General features: G+C 56.4%; 1 protein-coding gene and 1 long non-coding RNA gene across 8 annotated transcripts in view; one reads left to right on the top strand and one right to left on the bottom strand.

Moving 5' to 3' along the window:
• SEPTIN9 (septin 9) overlaps positions 1-18,804 on the bottom strand; it is a 201,174-nt gene that overhangs the window by 28,002 nt on the left and 154,368 nt on the right. The window contains exons 1-2 of one of the 7 annotated variants that reach the window (XM_049861418.1): positions 4,404-4,633; positions 4,115-4,211 (exon numbers count right to left, since the gene is read on the bottom strand). The exons of 3 other annotated variants lie outside the window; for them this stretch is intronic. In XM_049861418.1, the coding sequence (XP_049717375.1) occupies positions 4,115-4,211; positions 4,404-4,553 (247 nt within the window). In that variant the 5' untranslated portion in view covers positions 4,554-4,633. Of the gene's footprint in view, positions 1-4,114; positions 4,212-4,403; positions 4,634-10,809; positions 10,888-15,638; positions 15,939-18,804 lie in introns of those variants that run through there. 3 more of the 7 variants (XM_049861420.1, XM_049861419.1, XM_049861422.1) reach the window with 3 other exon arrangements.
• Positions 16,842-18,504, top strand: LOC126063223 (uncharacterized). Its single transcript, XR_007514222.1, has 3 exons — positions 16,842-17,028; positions 17,910-18,148; positions 18,338-18,504. It is a non-coding gene; the product is annotated as an uncharacterized LOC126063223 (long non-coding RNA).

Genomic DNA, 18,804 nt, shown 5'->3' with positions numbered 1-18,804 from the left:
CCAGTTGGAGCTCTTGCCTGTTTCCAAGACGGAACTTAAACAAAACTGCAGCTTTACAGTTTATGTAGGAGCGGTTTCTCCTTTTTGGCAGGGGGAGTGACAGGGTGGAAGGCGGAAATCCTCCCACGACCCCTTGGCCTTTGTAGGGCTTAGGAGGGGTGATAGCGGTGTGGGCCAGTGGCCAGTCCCCACCTACACGCCCTCATTCAGAGGCCTGGGTGTCCCAAGGTGGTGGGGGGAGTCCCCACTTTACCACCAGCCAAGACCCCTCCAGTGTCTCCCCTGCCAACCCCTTTTAGAGTAAGCCTGTTCTCCATTGTTTAGGACGGAATCTCAAGAGGCTCCTTGATGCTGCCAGCGGGTTTCAGTTGGCCCCAGTCTGTGAAGTCAAATTGGACCAAGTCCAACTCTCCCCACCATCCCACCCCCTCTCTGGAAGAGTCAGTTTGCAGTTTTTTCATTTGCAGCCCGCCTCCTCCATCAGCCGACGGTCTGGGAGGCCTATTGAGACATCAGTCTTTGGCCAGAGCAAGCCCCAACCTGCAGGACGTGCTTCTTCACTTCCTAAATAGCTGCTCGCAGAATCAACGCCTCAGCCACAGACAAGGCCTCGGACTTCCTGTGTCAGGCGGTTTATTCTTTATTTCTTTTTCCACCACTTACTCGCCTCACCCGGCTACCTGGAGCCAGTCTCCCACAAAGGCAACGTGCCCCGGTGACGCCCCCCACCACCAGAGGGAACTTTCCAGAACAAGCAGCCCCAACCCAAAGCAAATCCAGCCCCCAGCGTCCTCCCCACAAATCCAAAGTGACTGGCTGGCCGCAGAAATTCACTGGATCTAGGCAAATGCTTGCAAAGTTAAAAAGAACAAGAAAAGTCCTGCCCCCACGGATGGGTGGAAAGGGCCATTTGTCAGTGGGAGGAATTTCCTCTTATCAGGGATATCCCCCTAGGCAGCCGCCCCCCCACCAGCCCCTCTCCTATCAGCCTAGCTGTCAGCAGATACACACCAGAGCTGTGGGTAAAGGCTTGGGGGCTCCTCCTCCCCCAACTTATGAAATCATCTGAAATAACAAAAAGTAGACAAGAGTCGCTGGCCGCAGCAGGGCATCCCTTGCCAGGGCTGGAGAAAAAGAGCCTTCCCCCAAAGATAGCAAATAATTCCTTCTCCTGTGTGGATTAGCTCAGGTCCTGGGGATACAGCTTCTGGCTTCCTAATGCCCCAGGTAGCTTCAGAAAGCAGAGGGGCAGGGGCCTGAAGGCAGGCAGGGGCTTGGAGGGGCCAGACAGGGAGGTCGTGGTCCTGGGCCAGGCGTGGAAGACTGACCAAATGATCCCTTACGGAGGGAGAGACATCTTACACAACTGTCAACCACATAAGGAGGTTCTAAAAGGGATGGTGGGGGAGGGGTCAGCAGGCCTGGACCATTCTGAATCTTGTCACTCTGGACTGAGCTGGGACAGCCATGCCCACCATCACCTGGCTCTGCCTGCCACCGCACAGCCCTTGCCCACCTGACAGCTCCCTAGAATTCGATAATGACTCGACAAACACGTGCCCAGACCCACCTGCGCCAGGCCCTTTGCTGGGTGCTGGGTATTCACAACCCTGCCCTGGTGATCTCCCAGTACCCCGGATGCCTCAAAACTGGCTGAAACTGAACTCTGGATCTCCTACCCACCTCAGCTTCCCACTGAGTACACGGTGTCTCCAACCATCCAGTTGTGTGCCGATTCCAACTCACAGTAACCATACAGGACAGAGTAGAGCTGCTCACAGGGTTTCCCTAGGCTGTAATCTTTATGGGAGCAGATCGCCAGGTCATTTCTTCCACAGAGCCGCTGGTGGGTTCCAGCCACTGACCTTTTTGGTTAGAAGCTTAGCTGAGTCCTTTAACCACTTTGACACCAGGACCAGGGCCATCTTGATTCCTCCCTTTGCAATTATCCAAATCCAATCATCCCAAAACCTATTGCCACCTGAGTCGATTCTGAGTCATAGTGACCCCACAGGACACGGCGGAACTGCCCCACAGGGTTTCCAAGGGGTGGCTGGTGGATTCAAACTGCTGACCTTTTGGTTAACAGCTGAGCTCCTAAGAGCTGCACCATCCCAAAGCCCTGTCAGTTCTAACTCCAATACATCTCCAGGTAGTCCTCTTCCCCTCCATCTCCGCTGGTGCCCTCCAGTCCAAGCCACCACCATCTCGCTCCCCTCCTCAACCCATTCTCCTCTTCTAAGCCCCAGGAAAGTCTGTTTAAGATATAAAATTAATCAGCTTGTTCCCATGCTCAAAACCTACGACTGAAATCACACATGACTCCTGAGGCCCATGGCCTGGGATGGAATCCTGCCGTACCACTGACTCGCTACGTGACCCTGAGCATGTCACTTAGCCCCTTGGTGCCTTGATGATGGAATGACAAGAATAGTTACCTCCTAGGTGCTCTGTAAAGAGTCCCTGGGTGGTGCAAACGATTAGATGCTTGACTACTAGCCAAAAAGTTGGCAGTACAAACCTACCCAATGGCGCCTGGGAAGAACGTCCCGGCGATCTGTTTCTGAAAGGTCATAGCCATGAAAACCCTATGGAACACATTTCTACTCTGCACACATAGGGTCGCCATGAGTTGGAATCGACTCGATGGCAACTAACAAGAACAGGCGTGCTACAAGGATTAGATAATTGTCAAGTACATGGAATCGTGCCCGACACAGTAGATGCTCCAAGGATTTGCTAATAAAACACAAGCACCCTCACTGTACGGATTTGATGCACAACCTTCCCCTGGCTCCCTTTCAGCTCCCACACAAGCCCTGCAGAGAGGTCCCACACTGCCCAGAATGTTCTCTCCCTTCTCTGCTCTGGTGACTCCCCTGGCTTCCCAGCACTGCTAATTTGCCTCGGGTCCCTCTGTTCTTTTCCTGCACAGCCTTCTCATGATGCGTGAGCACAGATTTCTGTCTTCCTCTGTGTCATTCCTGCCTCCCCCATTTGGACAGCAAGCTCCAGTCTATCTTGCTCCCTGTGCACAAGACCTTGACGCGTGCAAACACCCAGCAAAATGCTGTTGAATGAATGGATGGATGCAGACGGGTGAATGGGTAGGTAGGTGGATGGATGGATGGACAAACAGACGGATGGATGGATGGATGGTCAGATGGACAGAGGGTCAGGTCCCCGCCCTTTCCTCCCACCCCTCCTCTTTCCCAGAGCAGAGTCAGGGGCTGGCCACTGCCCTCCCAGTCTCCCAGATGGAACTGCCCTTGCCTAGTCTCCCGTGACCCGCCCACTGTACTGGCCGCGTCCTTTCCCACGCGCTTTCCCGCAGCTCCATGTGCGGCGGCTGTGAATGAGCTGGTAACAATTTCCGGTTTCCATCATCCTTCTGCAGCCAAAGAGCTGAGGCCGGAAGGATGGACCGTCTTCCCGGGACAGCTAAGCCCATTCAGGAAACTTTGCTCAGGAAATGGTCAGTGGAGGGGGAGGGGAGGCGGAGGACACTGTACTGGGCTCAGGGCTCTGGGGGTCTCTCCCAGGAGGCAGACTAGGGAAACTGGAGGCTGAGCCAGGCAGGGGGCCTCGTCTGGCCCCCTCCTGACTCTGAGCACTGAACAAGGCTCTCCCTGTGCTGGGCTGGCCTGGCCTGTGCCGAAGGGACAGGAGTGGGGCCCCCTTTATATGAAGCAAACATAGGGCCGACCACCAGGTGCTCCCTGGAAAAAAGGCCAAGAGCTAAGCTCGTATGTGTGTTAGCTGTTTCCTACAGGGACGAGGCTGGGCACACGAATGGAGGCAAAAACAGCAACCGAGAGCAAGGCCATGAACTGGGCTTGTTTCTGGAGTCCAATGCAAGGCAGTTATGACTCGTCCACAAGTTTGAGGAACTTGTCCCCACATCTGTTAAGTTGCGATCCAGCATGAAAAACATAATGTGGGACCCATCACTAGCCCCAAGTTCAGAGTGGAACAGGTTAACTGAGACACAACCAGGGGCTGTGCAGAAGCCCAAAAGGAACAAGACCCAGTGGTGACCCTGCAGGGCTTGGCTGGAACTGGACACAGGAAAGCCGAGCCGGGCGATCAGCGGAGCTCGGACTCCAGGGCCGACCTTCGCATAGCACTTTACGGTTTACAAGCTGTGTCTCGGCTGCGCCTATTCTTCTGCGTCCTTCTTGTCCTACGTCTCCTGTAGGCACTGGTTGTGACTTTAGAAAGCGGACGAAAATCACAAGAACTACTCTAAGTCCGAGTGTTCTCACTGACGTTCCATGAAAGGGACTAGTAATTGGGAGGGAAGGCACCGGAGTCTCCAGCACTTCCTGGGATCCTGCAGGCCTCCCCTCCCCCACCGGCCCACCCTAGCACCCGAGGGGCCCCAGGTCTGGGGTTGGACCTACTGTGGCCGGCTCTGCTCTTGGGGAAAATGCCCAGGTCTTCCCAATAGCTCCGAGGCCGTTCTGGAAGCCAGCAAGGAGCCTGGAGAGCCCCGGAGCCTGTCCCCTCCCAGGCCCCTCCAGCACCAAGGCTCTGGGAAGGAGGTCATTCATATGGTAATTTATCCCTTCCCAGAGGGGAACAAGGGAGGCCTCCAGGGCAGGAGAGAGGCCCTCTCCAGCTGACAGGCTGGGAGAGGAGGGAGGAGGGGGAGGAGGATGAAGGAGGAAGAGGAGGGTGAAGGAGGGGGAGGAGGAGAAAGGGGAGGAACTTGAAGGAGGAAGAGAAGGAGGGAGGGGGAGAAGGGGGAGGAGGATGCGGGAGAGGGAAGAGATGAAGGAGGAAGAGGAGGAGGGGAAGGAGGGTAGTGGAAGGGGGAGGGGAAGAAGGAGGAGGAGGAGAGGAAGGAGGAGGGGGAGGGGAGGAGGGAGGGGGAAAAGGAGGGGGAGGAGAAAGATAGGGGAGAAGGTCGGTGAAGGGGGAGAAGGAAGGGGAAGAAAGAGGAGGGCAGCCCGGTGGTTGGGCCTTGCCTGACCGCTCAGCTCTGCTGGCAGCTCAGACTGCCCCCAGAGAGTGCCCACAGTGGGAAGACCTGTGGGGCCAAATTCCAAACTGTCCCCATGGGCGAGGAGGGGGACAGCTTCGGGCAGGGGCAGTGGGACCGCACAGTACACACTCGTGTGGTGGTTTACAGTGACAACAGCAGGATTTGTTTGATAGTTTTAACTTTCCCTTGTGAGATGCACAGAACAGTCCAGAAACACCTCAGTGAGACTGAGACACTGCACAGGTCCCCCTCCTGCACCCCACCTTCCCTCCCCAGGAGGGTAACAGAGCTTCAGCTCTGGGCTGAGGCTGGCCTGGTTGGGAGGGACTTTCCCAGATGAAGAAGTAACTCCCCCACTCCCGCTGCTAGCCCCACCCCCGTCCGTCCTCTCCCCTACCACCTTAGCCCACCCACCCACTTCCTCTCTCACTGCTAAGGATCAGCCGGCCTTCCCCGTCTCCTGGAGAAACAACCGACCTCCAAACCTTACATTTCCCCTTTCTGAGCCGTTCCTGGCCCCGTGCAGGCAAAGGAAACTCGAGGTCAGCAGCCAGGACCAGCCTGCAGACCCAAATGGCCACTCAGTGCCCCCCACTCCCAAACCCAACCCATCCGGTTTGTTGACCCTAGCATATTCCACCAAGCTGGGCCCAAAACAAAGGACCCTCGGCCCCAGGAGCCTTACAGAAAGCAGTCCTCAGACAACTGCAGACAGAAATAGATACAACTCGTGCTGTTATGGGTAAGAGTGGGAGGGCTCCCGGCACTGCCCGGGTCCCACCATTGCATCAACAGTGCACCCCCCGGCCTGGGTGCATCCTAGGACCCAGGGCTTAAAGCTGGGGTGCGAAATAGAGTCACCCAATGACCCAGCCATTCCACGCCTGGGTCTATGCCCAAGAGAAATGGAAACACATGTCATGGCAGTATTATTCCCAATAGCTAAAAAGTGGAAACAACCCACATGTCCTTCAACGGATACACGGATAACCAGATATGGTCTGTCCCCACAATGGAATATTATTCAGCCCTAAAAGGAGTGAAGTATTGATACATGCAACAACATGGATCGACCCTGAAGGCATTAAAAACCTGTTGCCTTCGAGTCAATTCCGACTCTTACTGATCCTGTAGGACAGAGTACAACTGCTCCATCGGGTTTACAAGGCTGTAATCTTTACGGAAGCAGACTGCCATGTCTTTCTCCCAAGGAGCGGCTGGTGGGCTCAAACTGCTGACCTTTAGGTTAGCAGGCGAGCGCCTAACCACTTAGCAACCAGGGCTCCTTTTGAAGACATGCTGAGTGAAATAAGCCAGACACAAAAAGCTACATATTGTATGATTCCATTTATGTGAAATACAGAGAATAGGCAAAGCCAAAGAGACAGAAAGTAGATTAGTGGTCGCTGGGGGCTGGGGGGCAGGGGGCAGGGGGCAGGGAGGGCGTGATTGCTAATGGGCACAGGGTTTCCCTTTGGGGTGATGAGAATATTCTAATACGAGATGGTAGTGACGGAGTTTACTAAAACCACAAAATTGTATGCTTAAGAGTGAATTGTATGGCATGTGAGTTATAGCTCAACAGAGCTACCATAAAAAAAACAAAAACAAAAACTAGCCTGTGAGCCACATGCCCTCCACCAGCAGGCATGGGACTGGGTTCCTCTTGCCCATACTGTACCCATGCACCCCCCACCCCCTTCCTCATACCACCCAAGGGTCACAAGGTCTCTCCTTCATTTCAACAGAGGGCCCTTGGCTCCATGGCTCGAATCTATTAAGTTGAAGAAGGACCCAGAAGCAGGCCCCTTTTAAATAACGAAGGAAACTGTAAACTTCACCAGTGAAAGGAGGGGGAAATGGCCATAAAAACACCTGCCAATCAGAAACTCCAAGGGGCTCACTCAGCTCCCTCCCCAGGGTCTCTGGGCCAGAGAGAAGGGCCCAGAGCAGGTGACAAGGGAAAGCCTGTCCCCTCCTGAGTGCTTGGCTCAGCTGTGCACAGTACAGGCAGCAGCGAGGACCCAGGCCTGGCTACTATTGCACCTTGGAGAGGAGGGGGCTGCTGGCGGCCTACCCAGTGGGCACTTAGGGGCCTCCAGGGTCTTCTGCACAGGCCGAGGAGCAGGAAATGATCCCAGGGGCCAGCAGTTGCAGGGGGTGGCCCTCTGGATTTCCTGGGTCATCCCTGGCAGTTGTTGTTAGGTGCCGTTGAGTCAGTTCTGACTCACAGCGAGCCCACATACAACAGATGGAAACACAGCCCGCTCCCCAAGGCACTCATCTGTCAGTTTGTCCTACTGTGGTGGCTTGCGTGTTGCTGTGATGCTGGAGCTATGCCACCAGTATTTCAAATACCAGCAGGGTCACCCATGGTGGACAGGCTTCAGCAGCGCTTCCCGACTAAGACAGGCTAGGAAGAAGGACCTGGCGACCTACTTCTGAAAAAACTGGCCAGTGAAAACCTTATGAATAGCACCAAAACATTGTCTCACATAAACCTGTTGCTGTCGAGTCGATTCCAACTCATAGCGACCCTAAAGGACGGAGTAGAACTGCCCCACAGAGTTTCCAAGGAGCACCTGGTTGATCTGAACTGCCGAACTTTTGGTCCTCAGCCCTAGCTCTTAACCACTACGCCGCCAGGGTTTCCAGTCTGGTATAGTGCCTCCTCAAAGTAGAATCTACCTTAATGATGTGGATGGAGTCAAACTTTCGGGACTTTTGTTTGCTGATGTGGCACAACTCAAAATAAGAAACAGCTGCAAACATCCATTAATAATCGGAACATGGAATGTACGAAGTATGAATCTAGGAAAATTGGAAGCCGTCAAAAATGAAATGGAAGGCGTAAAGATGGATATCCTAGGCATTAGTGAGCTGAAATGGACTAGTATTGGCCATTGTGAATCGGACAATCATATGGTCTAGTATGCCAGGAATGACAAATCCCTGGCAGGATCCCACCCAAACCTGAAAGAAGCCCAAGCCCTGTCCCTCCCCTAATCCCAAACCCTAAGGACATGCTGGCTGGAGCCTGGGTGAAAGCAAGCCACAACAAGAGAATTCCATTAAGCCTCACTTTTACAGGGGGACACAGGCACCGGCGGGAGGGGCCTCTGGGTTGCTCAAGGCTTAATTATAGCTTTAGCACTTTTGTTTCCAAATGCCCCACTGGTGTTCATTAGCTCTTCACTCCCAGCAGCCCTCGGTGAGCCCTACAGTCAGCCAGGAGGGCGGGGGTAACAACCTCAGAGCACACACAGGTGGGGGGCTCCCCTTCCGCCCACCCACAAATGCCCAGGTCCCTCGGGACCAACCTTCGTTCCCTGAATCACGTCTCCCTGACAACCTTATGAACTGGCAGCAGACAGGAGTGGCTGCCACTCGCCAGGTGTAGAAACTGAGGTGCACGCAGAGGGCCATCTGTTGGTCCATACATCCCTTCCTACGATGGGCCCGGCCGATGCTGAGCTCTGGGGACATGGTGGCCACGAGGTCCTTGCTGACCAGCCTCGTTCAATCATAGTGGTATCTCAGCGCCTCAATATTACCAAGTAGATGCTAAAAGGTATTACTGAATGAATGCATGAGTGAATAAGTGCATGAATGAAGACGGGGTGGCTGTTAGCCCACAGGCAAGGTCCCAGGAGCCCAGGAGATGAGAAGAGGTGGCTGAGGAGCAGCCAAGACATTTGGGCAGAGGGGAAAGGAGAGCTGAGGAACGCTCTGCCGCAACTGTCCAGGCGACCAGAAAGCAAACGTCTGCTGAGGGGGTGCTGAGTGGGTGACAGGCACCCAGGGTGGAGAGCGGTTGCCATGAGGGACTCCTGGGGGCTGTGTTGTAGGGGAAGCGGACAGAAGCCACATCTGACCCCCCCATCACCTCCACCTCAGGACACAAGGCACCAACCACCCCTTCCCCAGCCCCTCCTGTCCCCCGTCTCCACAGCTCGGCTCCATGGGTCAGATTTTCTGCTCAAACCCCCGGGGGCTGCCTCGCCTGCCTCACGCAGCTGCCCACCAGGGGCCTAACCCTCCTTTCCTCTGCAGCTCTATTAGTGAACTTCCCACACCCACCTCCTGCCATTTCCTGGACTCGGCCATTTTCTCCCTTCCCAGCCCTGCTCCTGCTGTCCCTACATCTGATGCAGAAATGCACTGTGGGAAGGGTCCCAGGAAGGGGGCTGGGGGAGGTGGGGCTTGGAGGGAACAGCACAGCTGTAGCTGGAGGCCCCAGAGGCTGAGCGCTTGGCCCACGGAACCTAAGTTAACCGTGCAGAGCTGGGACCCTCTTCCCTGGGCGCACCCTACTAAGGTTTAGTGGGAGCCCAGGGTTGCTGGCCACCACCAGAAGCTAGGAGAGAGGCAAGGAGCAGATTCGTCTTCAGAGCTCCCAGAAGGAACTAGCCCTGCCGTCACCCTGAATCCAGATTTCTGGGCTCCAGAACTGTGAGAAGATACATTTCTGCTATTTTAAGACACTTAGAAGTGGCACTTTGTTACAGCAGTCCTCGGAAACCAATAAAAAAAAGCTGCCATCGAGTCAATTCTCACAGCGACCTCATGTGTGTCAGAGTAGAACTGTGCTCCTCAGGGTTGTCAAGGCTGACTTTTCAGAAGTACATGACCAGGCCTTTCTTCCTTGGCACCTCTGGGTGGACTCAAACTGCCAACCTTTCAGTTAGCAGCCAAGTGTGTTAACCATTTGCACCACCCCAGGGACTCCAACACAGAAGGGCAAATCAGATATCCAGGGCCTCCTGGTGGGCGAGAGACACACCTGAAGGCAGGCACCTCACTCACCCACGTGGAAACCACCTCCCTTGGCACACCAACTGACACTGAATTCTGCAGCCCCTGCAGGAAGCCGGGAGCACAGCCGGTGGTGGCAGTCAGGAGCCTCGTAGTGCACTGGCCCTAGTTGTTCGCCCCGAGGTCGGGCTGCTACCTGAGCCCAGGTGTCCTGATGATGCAGACGGGGGTCTTCCAGACACTCCTGTCACCACTGTCTTTATTTAGGGCGAGCCTGGCTATGGCCAGAAAGACCAACCGTGTGATTTAGGTTGGGGGCTTTAGAGCATGCCTGGAGGGACAACAACCATATGGGCAATCAATTAATCAATCAAGCCTGAATGTTGGTGTTCTCAAGGGTGCAGCCTGGACTGAGGCCACTGCTTTGCAGGGAGTGAGCAGGAGGCTGAGCGCCACAGTGCTGGCTCTGCACCAGCCTAGTACCCTGCTTCCTCGCTGTCCTCCTTTGGGCCATGTCATCACCCTGCTTCACTGAGCCTCCGAGAGCTGAGGTCACTCGCCAAGGACACCTGGGGTTTGAGGGTGTGACTCCAGACTTCTGACAATAGGGGAGGCTGAGCCCCAGTGAGACCTGAGCAACCAGGCTGAGAGCTGCCAGCATCAGGCCAGCTGCGTGGCATGTCCCTTCAGCCATCCTCTGACTAAATCAACAGAGGCCAGCCTGGCCATGGGGGCCCAGCTGTGGCCACCAGGTCCCTGAGCTGCCTGGGGGCAGATGCTAGCTGTGGGGGCTCAACCATGGTTGCGAGGGCCCAGCACTGGCCGTGGGGGGCCCAGCTGTGTCCATGGGAGCCCCATTCCGGCCACTAGAGCCCAGCCCTGAGGGACTCTTGACAGCAGAGCCATGAGAGGGAGGGTTGACAGCAAGGCACAGCAGAGTGTGTGGTCTGCAAACTGACCTCCCTTAGCTCCCTGCCCTTCCTCACCACATGGCCTGGTACAGGTGAGGGGCCAGCGGGCTGAGAACTCGGGGTTGGGGGAGGCTGAAATGCCCCGCCTGCTCTTACCACTGTTGGCTTCCCTGTTCCTCCTCCGGGTTCCCTGTTCCTCCTCCAGCTTCCCTGTCCCTCCTCCGGTCATGTGCTGGGCCACGTGCTGGGCCCTACTGCCCTGCCTGCCCTTGGCTCCTCCCACCCCAGCCCCCCCCAGCTACAAACAGTGATTCTTGCTCTGACTCAATGGGGCCACTGTCCAACCTATCAGTCTTTAGGGCCACACAAGTGACGCCTCGGCAGACAGGAACAAAGGACAACAAGCAATGGGGACCTCAATCCTCCCTGGGCACTGGGGCTTGCGGGGAGTCATTCCGTCCAGTCCCCTGTCCTTGGGGAGGGTGTACTTTATCACCGAAGAAATGCTGGTCTTTGACTTTTTCTTCTTAAAAACCCTCAAAGGAGACGTGTAAAGAGAGAACAGGAAGAATGGCTATTCTACAAGGTTCTCCTGAGCTGAGCCTTCAAAATACCACAAAATATTTGGATGAAACTTGAAAAAAATGTGGTGGCACAATGCAAACCATTCATTCATTCCAACATTAATTGCACAAGCACCTGTGAGGTCCCGGAACAGGACACATGACAAGCAGGTAAACGAGACAATCACTGTGCACATTCACAGTCTAGTGAGAGCAGGCAGCTGGAGGGGGGCCGGCCACCTGGGGCTGGATCTGCTCAGTGGGCGTGGCTCCAACTAGGAGCTGGATTTTCTGCTCCTGCCTCCCAGGCCCAGGAGACTCATCTTGTCCTCCAGTGTCGGGGGACCTGTGACAGGCACCTGGAACGAGGCCTGGAGATAAGAGATTGAGATATCGGAGGAGGAGGGGTCCCCACACGTTCCACTGGCGAATACCACCAAGGACGCTCAGCATTCGCATGACCGCTACACCCGGCACTTGGTGCCCGGCGCCAGCAGGGCAGGGCAGGGCAGGGCAGAAGCAGGCAACCATTTGGGGTGCAGGCCCAGAAAGGGGGGCTGCACACCAGGCGTGATGGAGGAGAGCACATGGACGAACAGTGGCTGGTGAACCCCCTTCTCCAAGGCTATACTGGGGTCAGCGTCAGGGACTCCACCAAGGTCAGCCCCCTAGCCCCAACTCCGGAGATGAGGTTTCCAGTGTAGCTCTGGGACTCAGGAGTGGGCATTTCACCCAAGGTGTCCTTCACCCCCAGCTTCCAGAGAGTGGCAATAAGTTTGGAGGCTCTTTGTCCCTGATCCAGTTAGTGAAGCCAAATTAAAAAATCGCATTGACGTGGCTGCTGGGGAGGGTCCTGAAAAATGGGTCCCTCCTCTGTCACCTTTCAGTCCTCTCTGCTCTGTGCTCGGAGGAGCTGGAAATCCTAGCCCCGAGAGCTACCCACTCCCGCAAAACCAAGGCCCAGGGAGCTCTCCCTGGAACCCAGCTCTGAATCAGCTGGGTGAAAGAACTCCTGCAACCTGACCGTTAACCCACTTTGGGTGGGAACAGCAAGCAGAGACTCAGGAAGTGGCTGCTTGGCCCGCAGAAAATGGGACGAAGTCAGAACCAGAGCTTGGAACCACACACCACCCCCACCCCCCCTGCATTAACCTCTCTGAGCCTGGCAGGATAGTGTGTGGTTCCCAGGGGTGAAAAAAAGGGAAGAGAAAGAGGACGAGGGATGGATTTGAAGCTCCCACCCACACACACACCCAGGGAGGAGCCCAGGCTGCAGGACGTTCTACCCACCGCTCTACCAGTCCTGGACCATGGCCCTAAAGAGCCACTGAGAGACAGGCAGGCTGGGGGTCTTGGGTGTGGGGTATGCCAGCACCTCCCCACCTTCAGAGGGGGGCAAGAGACCCTCACAGCCCATAATTAGACCTGTGACTTCCTTATCAAACAGACTTGCAGAGAGCTGGTCATGCCCAGCCTGCCACCCTCATTCCTGGGAAGGCTTCAGAAGATTCACTGGGCTCCTGGATGCAGGTATCCACCTGTCGGAGCAACCAGGTTGACGCTCAATAAACAAATGAAAGCTTAGAGCTGGAAGGCTTGGGAGCCTGTGTGCGGAAGCCCAGACAAGGGCTATGATTCTGCAGGAGGCATCTTCCCTAAACACCTGGTAGGTGCAGGAAGCTATGGTCCTCGGGGATCATCACCCCCACACCTTTACTCCCAAAGTCCAGGTGGCAGCAGTGACTTATGCTAAGGTGGGGGGGGGGGTGCTGAGGACCTAGGCAGAGCAGGGCTACAGGATGCGTGTGGGAGGCTTGACGGCCCCCATGGGTCACCAAGCATCTGTCCCCCCACACACACATTAAAATAAAGCTGTCCTGCCCAATGAGCACTGGAGGAGGCCCAGAAACATCACGGGTAGGGCAGGTAGCCAGCACAAGACTGCTGTTTTCAGGGTATTCAAATAAGTCAGCGCTCAGGCTCAGTGAAATCGCTTCTGTAAGAGAGCCCTGTGGGGCTGCAGACTGGTGGGTCTGTGAGCATGCGGGGGTCCCCTTTTGTCTCAGTGCACCTCGGCCCCCAGGACGTTCACAGCCTCACCCCTGCGTCAGAACCCTATCTATCTGACAGGAGCAGTTCAGACCAGCCAGTGACAACAGGAAGCTGGGAGGATATGGTAGTTCAGGGATGGGGAGGGGAGGGGAGTTGAGTCAACCCAGAGACTCTTGTTATCAAGACAACAGAGGGTTTTGGGGGGGTGACAGCTCTGAGCCCTGTCCTCGAAGCCCTTGAAGCCCGGGGCAGTGGGCCTGGAGCTCAGGAAGTGACCCCAGGCCCCAAGAAGGGCCACTTTGTTTGGGTTGAGTGTGGCCAGTGACACACTTGCTACATTCTGCCCGGTGACTGAGGAACCATCAAAATCGGGCTCCTTGAGGCCAGAAACCCTGTCTCCTCCATCTCGGAACCCCCAGAGGCCCTGGCACACAGCACGTCCTCCACACGTGCCACCTGATTTGGCTGTCACCACTGAGTGTGACCTGGGAGCGAAACGCAGCTACAAGGCCGGTTCACAGGGCGCAGAGTCAGGTGGGAATGCAGCCATAAACCAGTAGGTGCAATCATGTGTGGGTGCCAGAACATAATGATGACACTCAGCGGGGACACTTAGTAGGGGAGGGGAGCAGTCAGCTCAACTCCCGTCCCCAGAGATGAAATAAAAACGTCAACCACAGAAGAGTTCTCCTTCCACCAGCCAGTAGCCACCCAGTTAACGCTGACTCATGGCGCGCCCAGGTGTATCAGAGCAGAAGTGTGCTCCACAGCGTTTTCAATGGCTAACTTTTTGGAAGTAGACGGTCAGGCCTTTCTTCCAAGATACCTCTGGTGGACTTGGACCTGCAACCTTTTGGCTAGCAGCTGAGCACATTAACTGTTTGCACCATCTCCCCTCTTTCTACAGCCACATTGTAACCCCCCAAAAAAATGACTCCAGGAGGGGATAGAGCAAAGATCCTACCTTTCCAAAGACAGCACCATTCAAGAGGGCCCAGGACGCGGGTTTCTCCGCCAAATGGTTAAATGAGTGTGTTCTTCCTTGTATTTCCTGAAAAGGAGCCCCCTGGGCTGATACGAATCAGAATCAACTGGATGGCAATGGGCTGGGCTAGGTTGCCAAGGGAAAAATGACATCGATGTAATAAACCCTGACAGAGGCCCCGTTAAGTTTCAAGGTAAAGGTGAATGAAGGGGGAACCACACACACTTACAGGGCCACTGGGCCTTTGCCTACTTAACAAGCTTTCTGTGCGGGGAGCCAAACCAAATTCCCACCCAGCACAGCTGGGGCTGTCCCTGCGCCCACCCAGCACAGGAGATCTGCCAGAAACCCACCCCTCCGGCCTGCTGCCAGTGCATTTTTCTGAAGGAAAGGAATTTCAAACTTCTCTTTGGTGAGCAGGCTGATGTCCCCCCCCCCCCGCCCCTCCAACCTCACACACAAATGCCAGCAGATCTCACATCAGAAAGGAGTCCCAGGGGATGTTTGGGACAGAGTTTCCAGAGCAGATGGCACTGTCCCTGCAGCATCTTGTCCCTGCTCTGTGGCAGGCAGGAGACGAGCCCCGGGCAGCCATGGGATTGTTTCTCGGGGTTCTCCCAGAACCTGGGCTCAGCTGAAAAGCCCCTTCTGAGGCTTGTCCTCTCAAGAAGCTGCACCCTCACCCCTGCCCCTTAGGGGGGACTCAGCTAGTGGACACCCCCACACCCCATTCTCCAGCCAGTTCCCACCCTACCACAGCCACCCTCCCTTTCCAGGAACATCCTGCATGTCCAAAACATATCCCAGGAATCTAAAGACAAGTTGCAGCAGAAACTCCGAGATCAAAGAGGCTGGCCGCCCCGGAATTGCTGACTCCGGCCTCCCAACGTCTGTTCAAACGCATCGCCAACCTGTCCCCTGCTCCGAGCAATTGGCAGGCTGGGCGTAATTATTCTAAGAGAAAGCAGCAGCTCATGTGCAAGTCTTCCAGACCTCCTGGAAGTCAGGGAAGCCCCTTGCAAGGAGCAATATTCTCCGAGAAACTCCCAAAAGGAGGAGGACTGAACCATTCGGCTGAGCTGGCCAAATATTTACAAAGAGATAGCTGTGGCCGCACAAAGCCCCTTTCTTCTCTTCAGCGGCCCAAAATCTGGTCCCCTTGTGGAGACCTAGCGTCCTGTTGCCCTTCTCTGGGACAGGAGCTGTCCTGCCCAGCCGGCAGGGACCCGGGAGGCGCAGCGATGACCACTCTGGGTCCCACGGCCACCGCATCCCCAGAGCCACTCTCGGCGGCCAGCAGGGGCCTGCCTGGTGGTCACACCACCTGAAGGTCCCCCCGAGCGGCCGGTGGGAGCCTGGGAAGAACAAAGGGAGCGAGCACTCACCCAGCAGCTGAGCCCGGGCCGCTGCGCTGGACGGGACTCAGGCGTTGGGTCCGCCCACCGGTCACATGGCTCAGAGCCGAGCAGCGAGCAGGCGAGGATCAAAGGGGCTTTGTGGCCGCGCGGAACAAGGAGCCTCCCAGAGCGCAGGGCAGAGGTAGGGAGTGGATGGCGAGGACAGGGAACTCGGCAAGGAATTGCCTCCAACGGGGCAGGGCGCGAGGAGTAGGGGAGGAGGAGGCACAGCGCCACCTCCCGGGCCTGGGGCTCCCTGACTGGGGCCTGGCATCAGACTGAGGTCCTTGTGGGCGCATTGTGCATGCTGAGGGAAAACCAAGGAGCCGGTTCCAGAGTCACCTCATGGGGAGAAACCCCAAGGGCAAGTGGTGTGGCCCCCCGGGAAGAGCTAAGGAGAGCTCACCTGGCTGGCTGGTCACCCTGCCGCGCTGTCCCCTGCACTTGTACAAGTCTGTCTGGTAGGCAGGGTCACCGTTCCCTTCCTCCCGGCCCTGCTCCAGGCTGGGGTTCGGCACACTGCCAAGAATCCAGCACTGCCCGGGGCGCCCGCACTCCCCACAGCCCTGCCCTGCATACCCCCACACCCATCCTGACCCCCACCCACTCAGCTGGGCTAGCAGCAACACCCACACCTAGGATGCAGGTGGGTCAGCCGAGTCCTGGGCAGTGCCAGAGAGGGTCCTCGGGCCACTAGTGTCTGCAGCATACGGTCTAGACCTATAGCCCCAAGCCGCTGCTCCAGGCATCTGGGTGCCAGGGAGCAGCCACCTCTGTGTGCACCCCAACTATCAGAGTGTGTGAAGCTGACAATGTTCCAGCAGACGGAAGGAGCAGAGAGAAGCTGGGGCTGGCGCTGGGGGAGGTGGAGGTGGCGGCCAGTCACCCCGAGCTCCCAGGAGCCTCCGGCTGCAGATTCTGATTCCTGCCTGCTTTTCCAGCCCCGAGGGCCTGGCAGTGAGTCTCTAGCTCTTCCTTCTTCGCTGGCCTGCAGGGGACCCAGCGGATGGGCTCAGCGGTCCCGCAGGAGGGAGCTGGGCCCATCCCGTGTGCGCGTGCCATGACCTCTGGCCCCAGTGAGTCATGGCTCCCAGGCCAGGAGTGGCTGCAGGCCAGGCCGAAAGGACACCAGAAAAGCATTCGAGGCGGGGCGGGGGGCGGGGGGGGGGGGTTGGGGGAGCTTCAGGGGTTTGCTTGGGGTCGGGGACAATGAGCTGAGTAGAAAGGAGCCCCTTGGTGACATCTGGGAAGGGGTGTCTTAGACAACTGTCCACCCTCCTGCTGCCTGGAGGAGTCACTGCCCAGCCCTCACATGCATGGCCGCTCCGCCCTGAGGAAGCTCTGCAAACTCGGGAGAGGCGCTCCACTAGAGGAAGTGGTGAGTGGACCCCACACTGCTTGCTCTCATGTGTATCATTCAAAGATCCCGCACCCTCCTCCCTGTGGCTGGTCGTCAAGGCCCTGGGGCACCCGGCCGGCCCACTGGTCACACAGGCAGGCAACCATGCCCACCTATCTACCCTCTAGACTCCTCAGAAGCTGGCTTCTCCCAGCAGAAGCCCTGGCCACTCCTGCCAGCCACTTCCCAAGGTCTGTGGGCTTGACCTAAAGGCTTTAGGGGCCTGCTGTCCCTCCCCTCCCTGCCCCTGCGCTGAACGGAGCTGCTGCACTGGCCTCTGGAAGCCGAGCCAGAGTCTGGAGCGTCTGGGGAAGGGACTGCAGATCCGAGTTCTCGTCCCACTTCCATGGTGGATCCCAAAGACCTGGGCTTTGGAGTCACACACCTGAACCCAAGACCCCTCTCCACCCAGGCTAGCTTTGTTCCGTGACCCAACATCTGTGCAATTTTCCCGCCCCAGTCAGTAAAATGGGAACACCAGCTCTAGTCTCAGGAATTAAGCAAGGCCTGGTATGTCCAGGACCAGGAAGAGCAGTCATTCAAGAAACATAGCTTCCCTTTCCTCCCCAAAAGAAGATTCCCTGGGACTGTGGGGTGGGAAGTCTGTGGCCCCTGCCCATCCCACCAGACGGTCACCACCACGCCCTGAGGGCCAGCTCCAGGACGCACACCATGTTTTCTAACTACAGTTACCCCTGCTGTTGTTGTTGTTAACTGCCATCAAGTTGGCCCCTGACTCATGGCAACCCTATGTACAATGGAACAAAACGCTGCCTGGTCCTGTGCCATCCACATGATTGGTTTCATATTGAACCACTGTGATCCATAAGGCTTATTTTTTCATTTTTTTACGTCCATAGGGTTTTCTTTAGCTGATTTTCAGGAACTCGCCAGGCCTTTCTTCCTAGTCCGTCCTAGTCTGGAAGTCCACTGAAACCTGTTTGGCATCATAGCAACAGGCAAGCCTCAGCTGACAAATGGGTGGTGGCTGCACCTGAGGCGTGTCAGCTGGGAATCAAGCCCGGGTCTCCTACATGGAAGGCGAGAATTCTAGAGGAGCCAACACAGCCTCACGTGTTATCTCCCAAAGGGTGAAGAAGTACGGAGCTTGAGAGGCCCGGTCTCGCCTCCCCAACCCCCTCTAGCAGGGCCACTCCTGGTACTTCATCTGGGAGGAGGCAGATGCCTAAGGACCAAGACAGGAGAACATGGTTCTGGCCCCCACCCCACTGCTGGCCCTCAACTCTGGAAAAGGCCTTTACAACTCTGCTTTTCATTTCTACCACAGCACAGCTGGGACAGGGAGACGGTGCCGAGAAGTGACACCAAACATTGGATATGCCCTACACACCTCCACCTCCTTTTCCCACACTACAAGTGATTCTCCTGCTTGTCTTGATGGGCGAGAAAGAAGGTTCCGGATGACAGTCCCCTGGGGAACTGGAGGTCAAGGAAAATGAGCAAACCGCTACCCAAAGACAGACCCCATCGTGGATCCTCTCATTTAATCTCCACTGATTTTTTTTTTAAACCGTAAGAGTAAGTGAGAGAGAAACCGAGGTATAGGGTGGCGGGGGAGTGGAGTCAGGGACCATCAGCCCTACAGAGGGAGGCAGGGTTACAGCCGGGTCTCCTGGGCACTTGATCTTGAGGGGAAGAGGGGTAAACAGCCAGGCCTGACCCACCTCCTCATAGAGTTAAAAAGAAATCCAGCAACAACCCAGGGGTGACCCCATTGGCCAGAATGCTGCCCAG

Source organism: Elephas maximus, chromosome 19, assembly GCF_024166365.1.
Source record: "Elephas maximus indicus isolate mEleMax1 chromosome 19, mEleMax1 primary haplotype, whole genome shotgun sequence".
Classification (NCBI taxonomy): Eukaryota; Metazoa; Chordata; class Mammalia; order Proboscidea; family Elephantidae; genus Elephas; species Elephas maximus.
The sequence above is the reverse complement of the archived record's forward strand: the minus strand, read 5'-3'. Positions and strand labels throughout refer to the sequence as shown.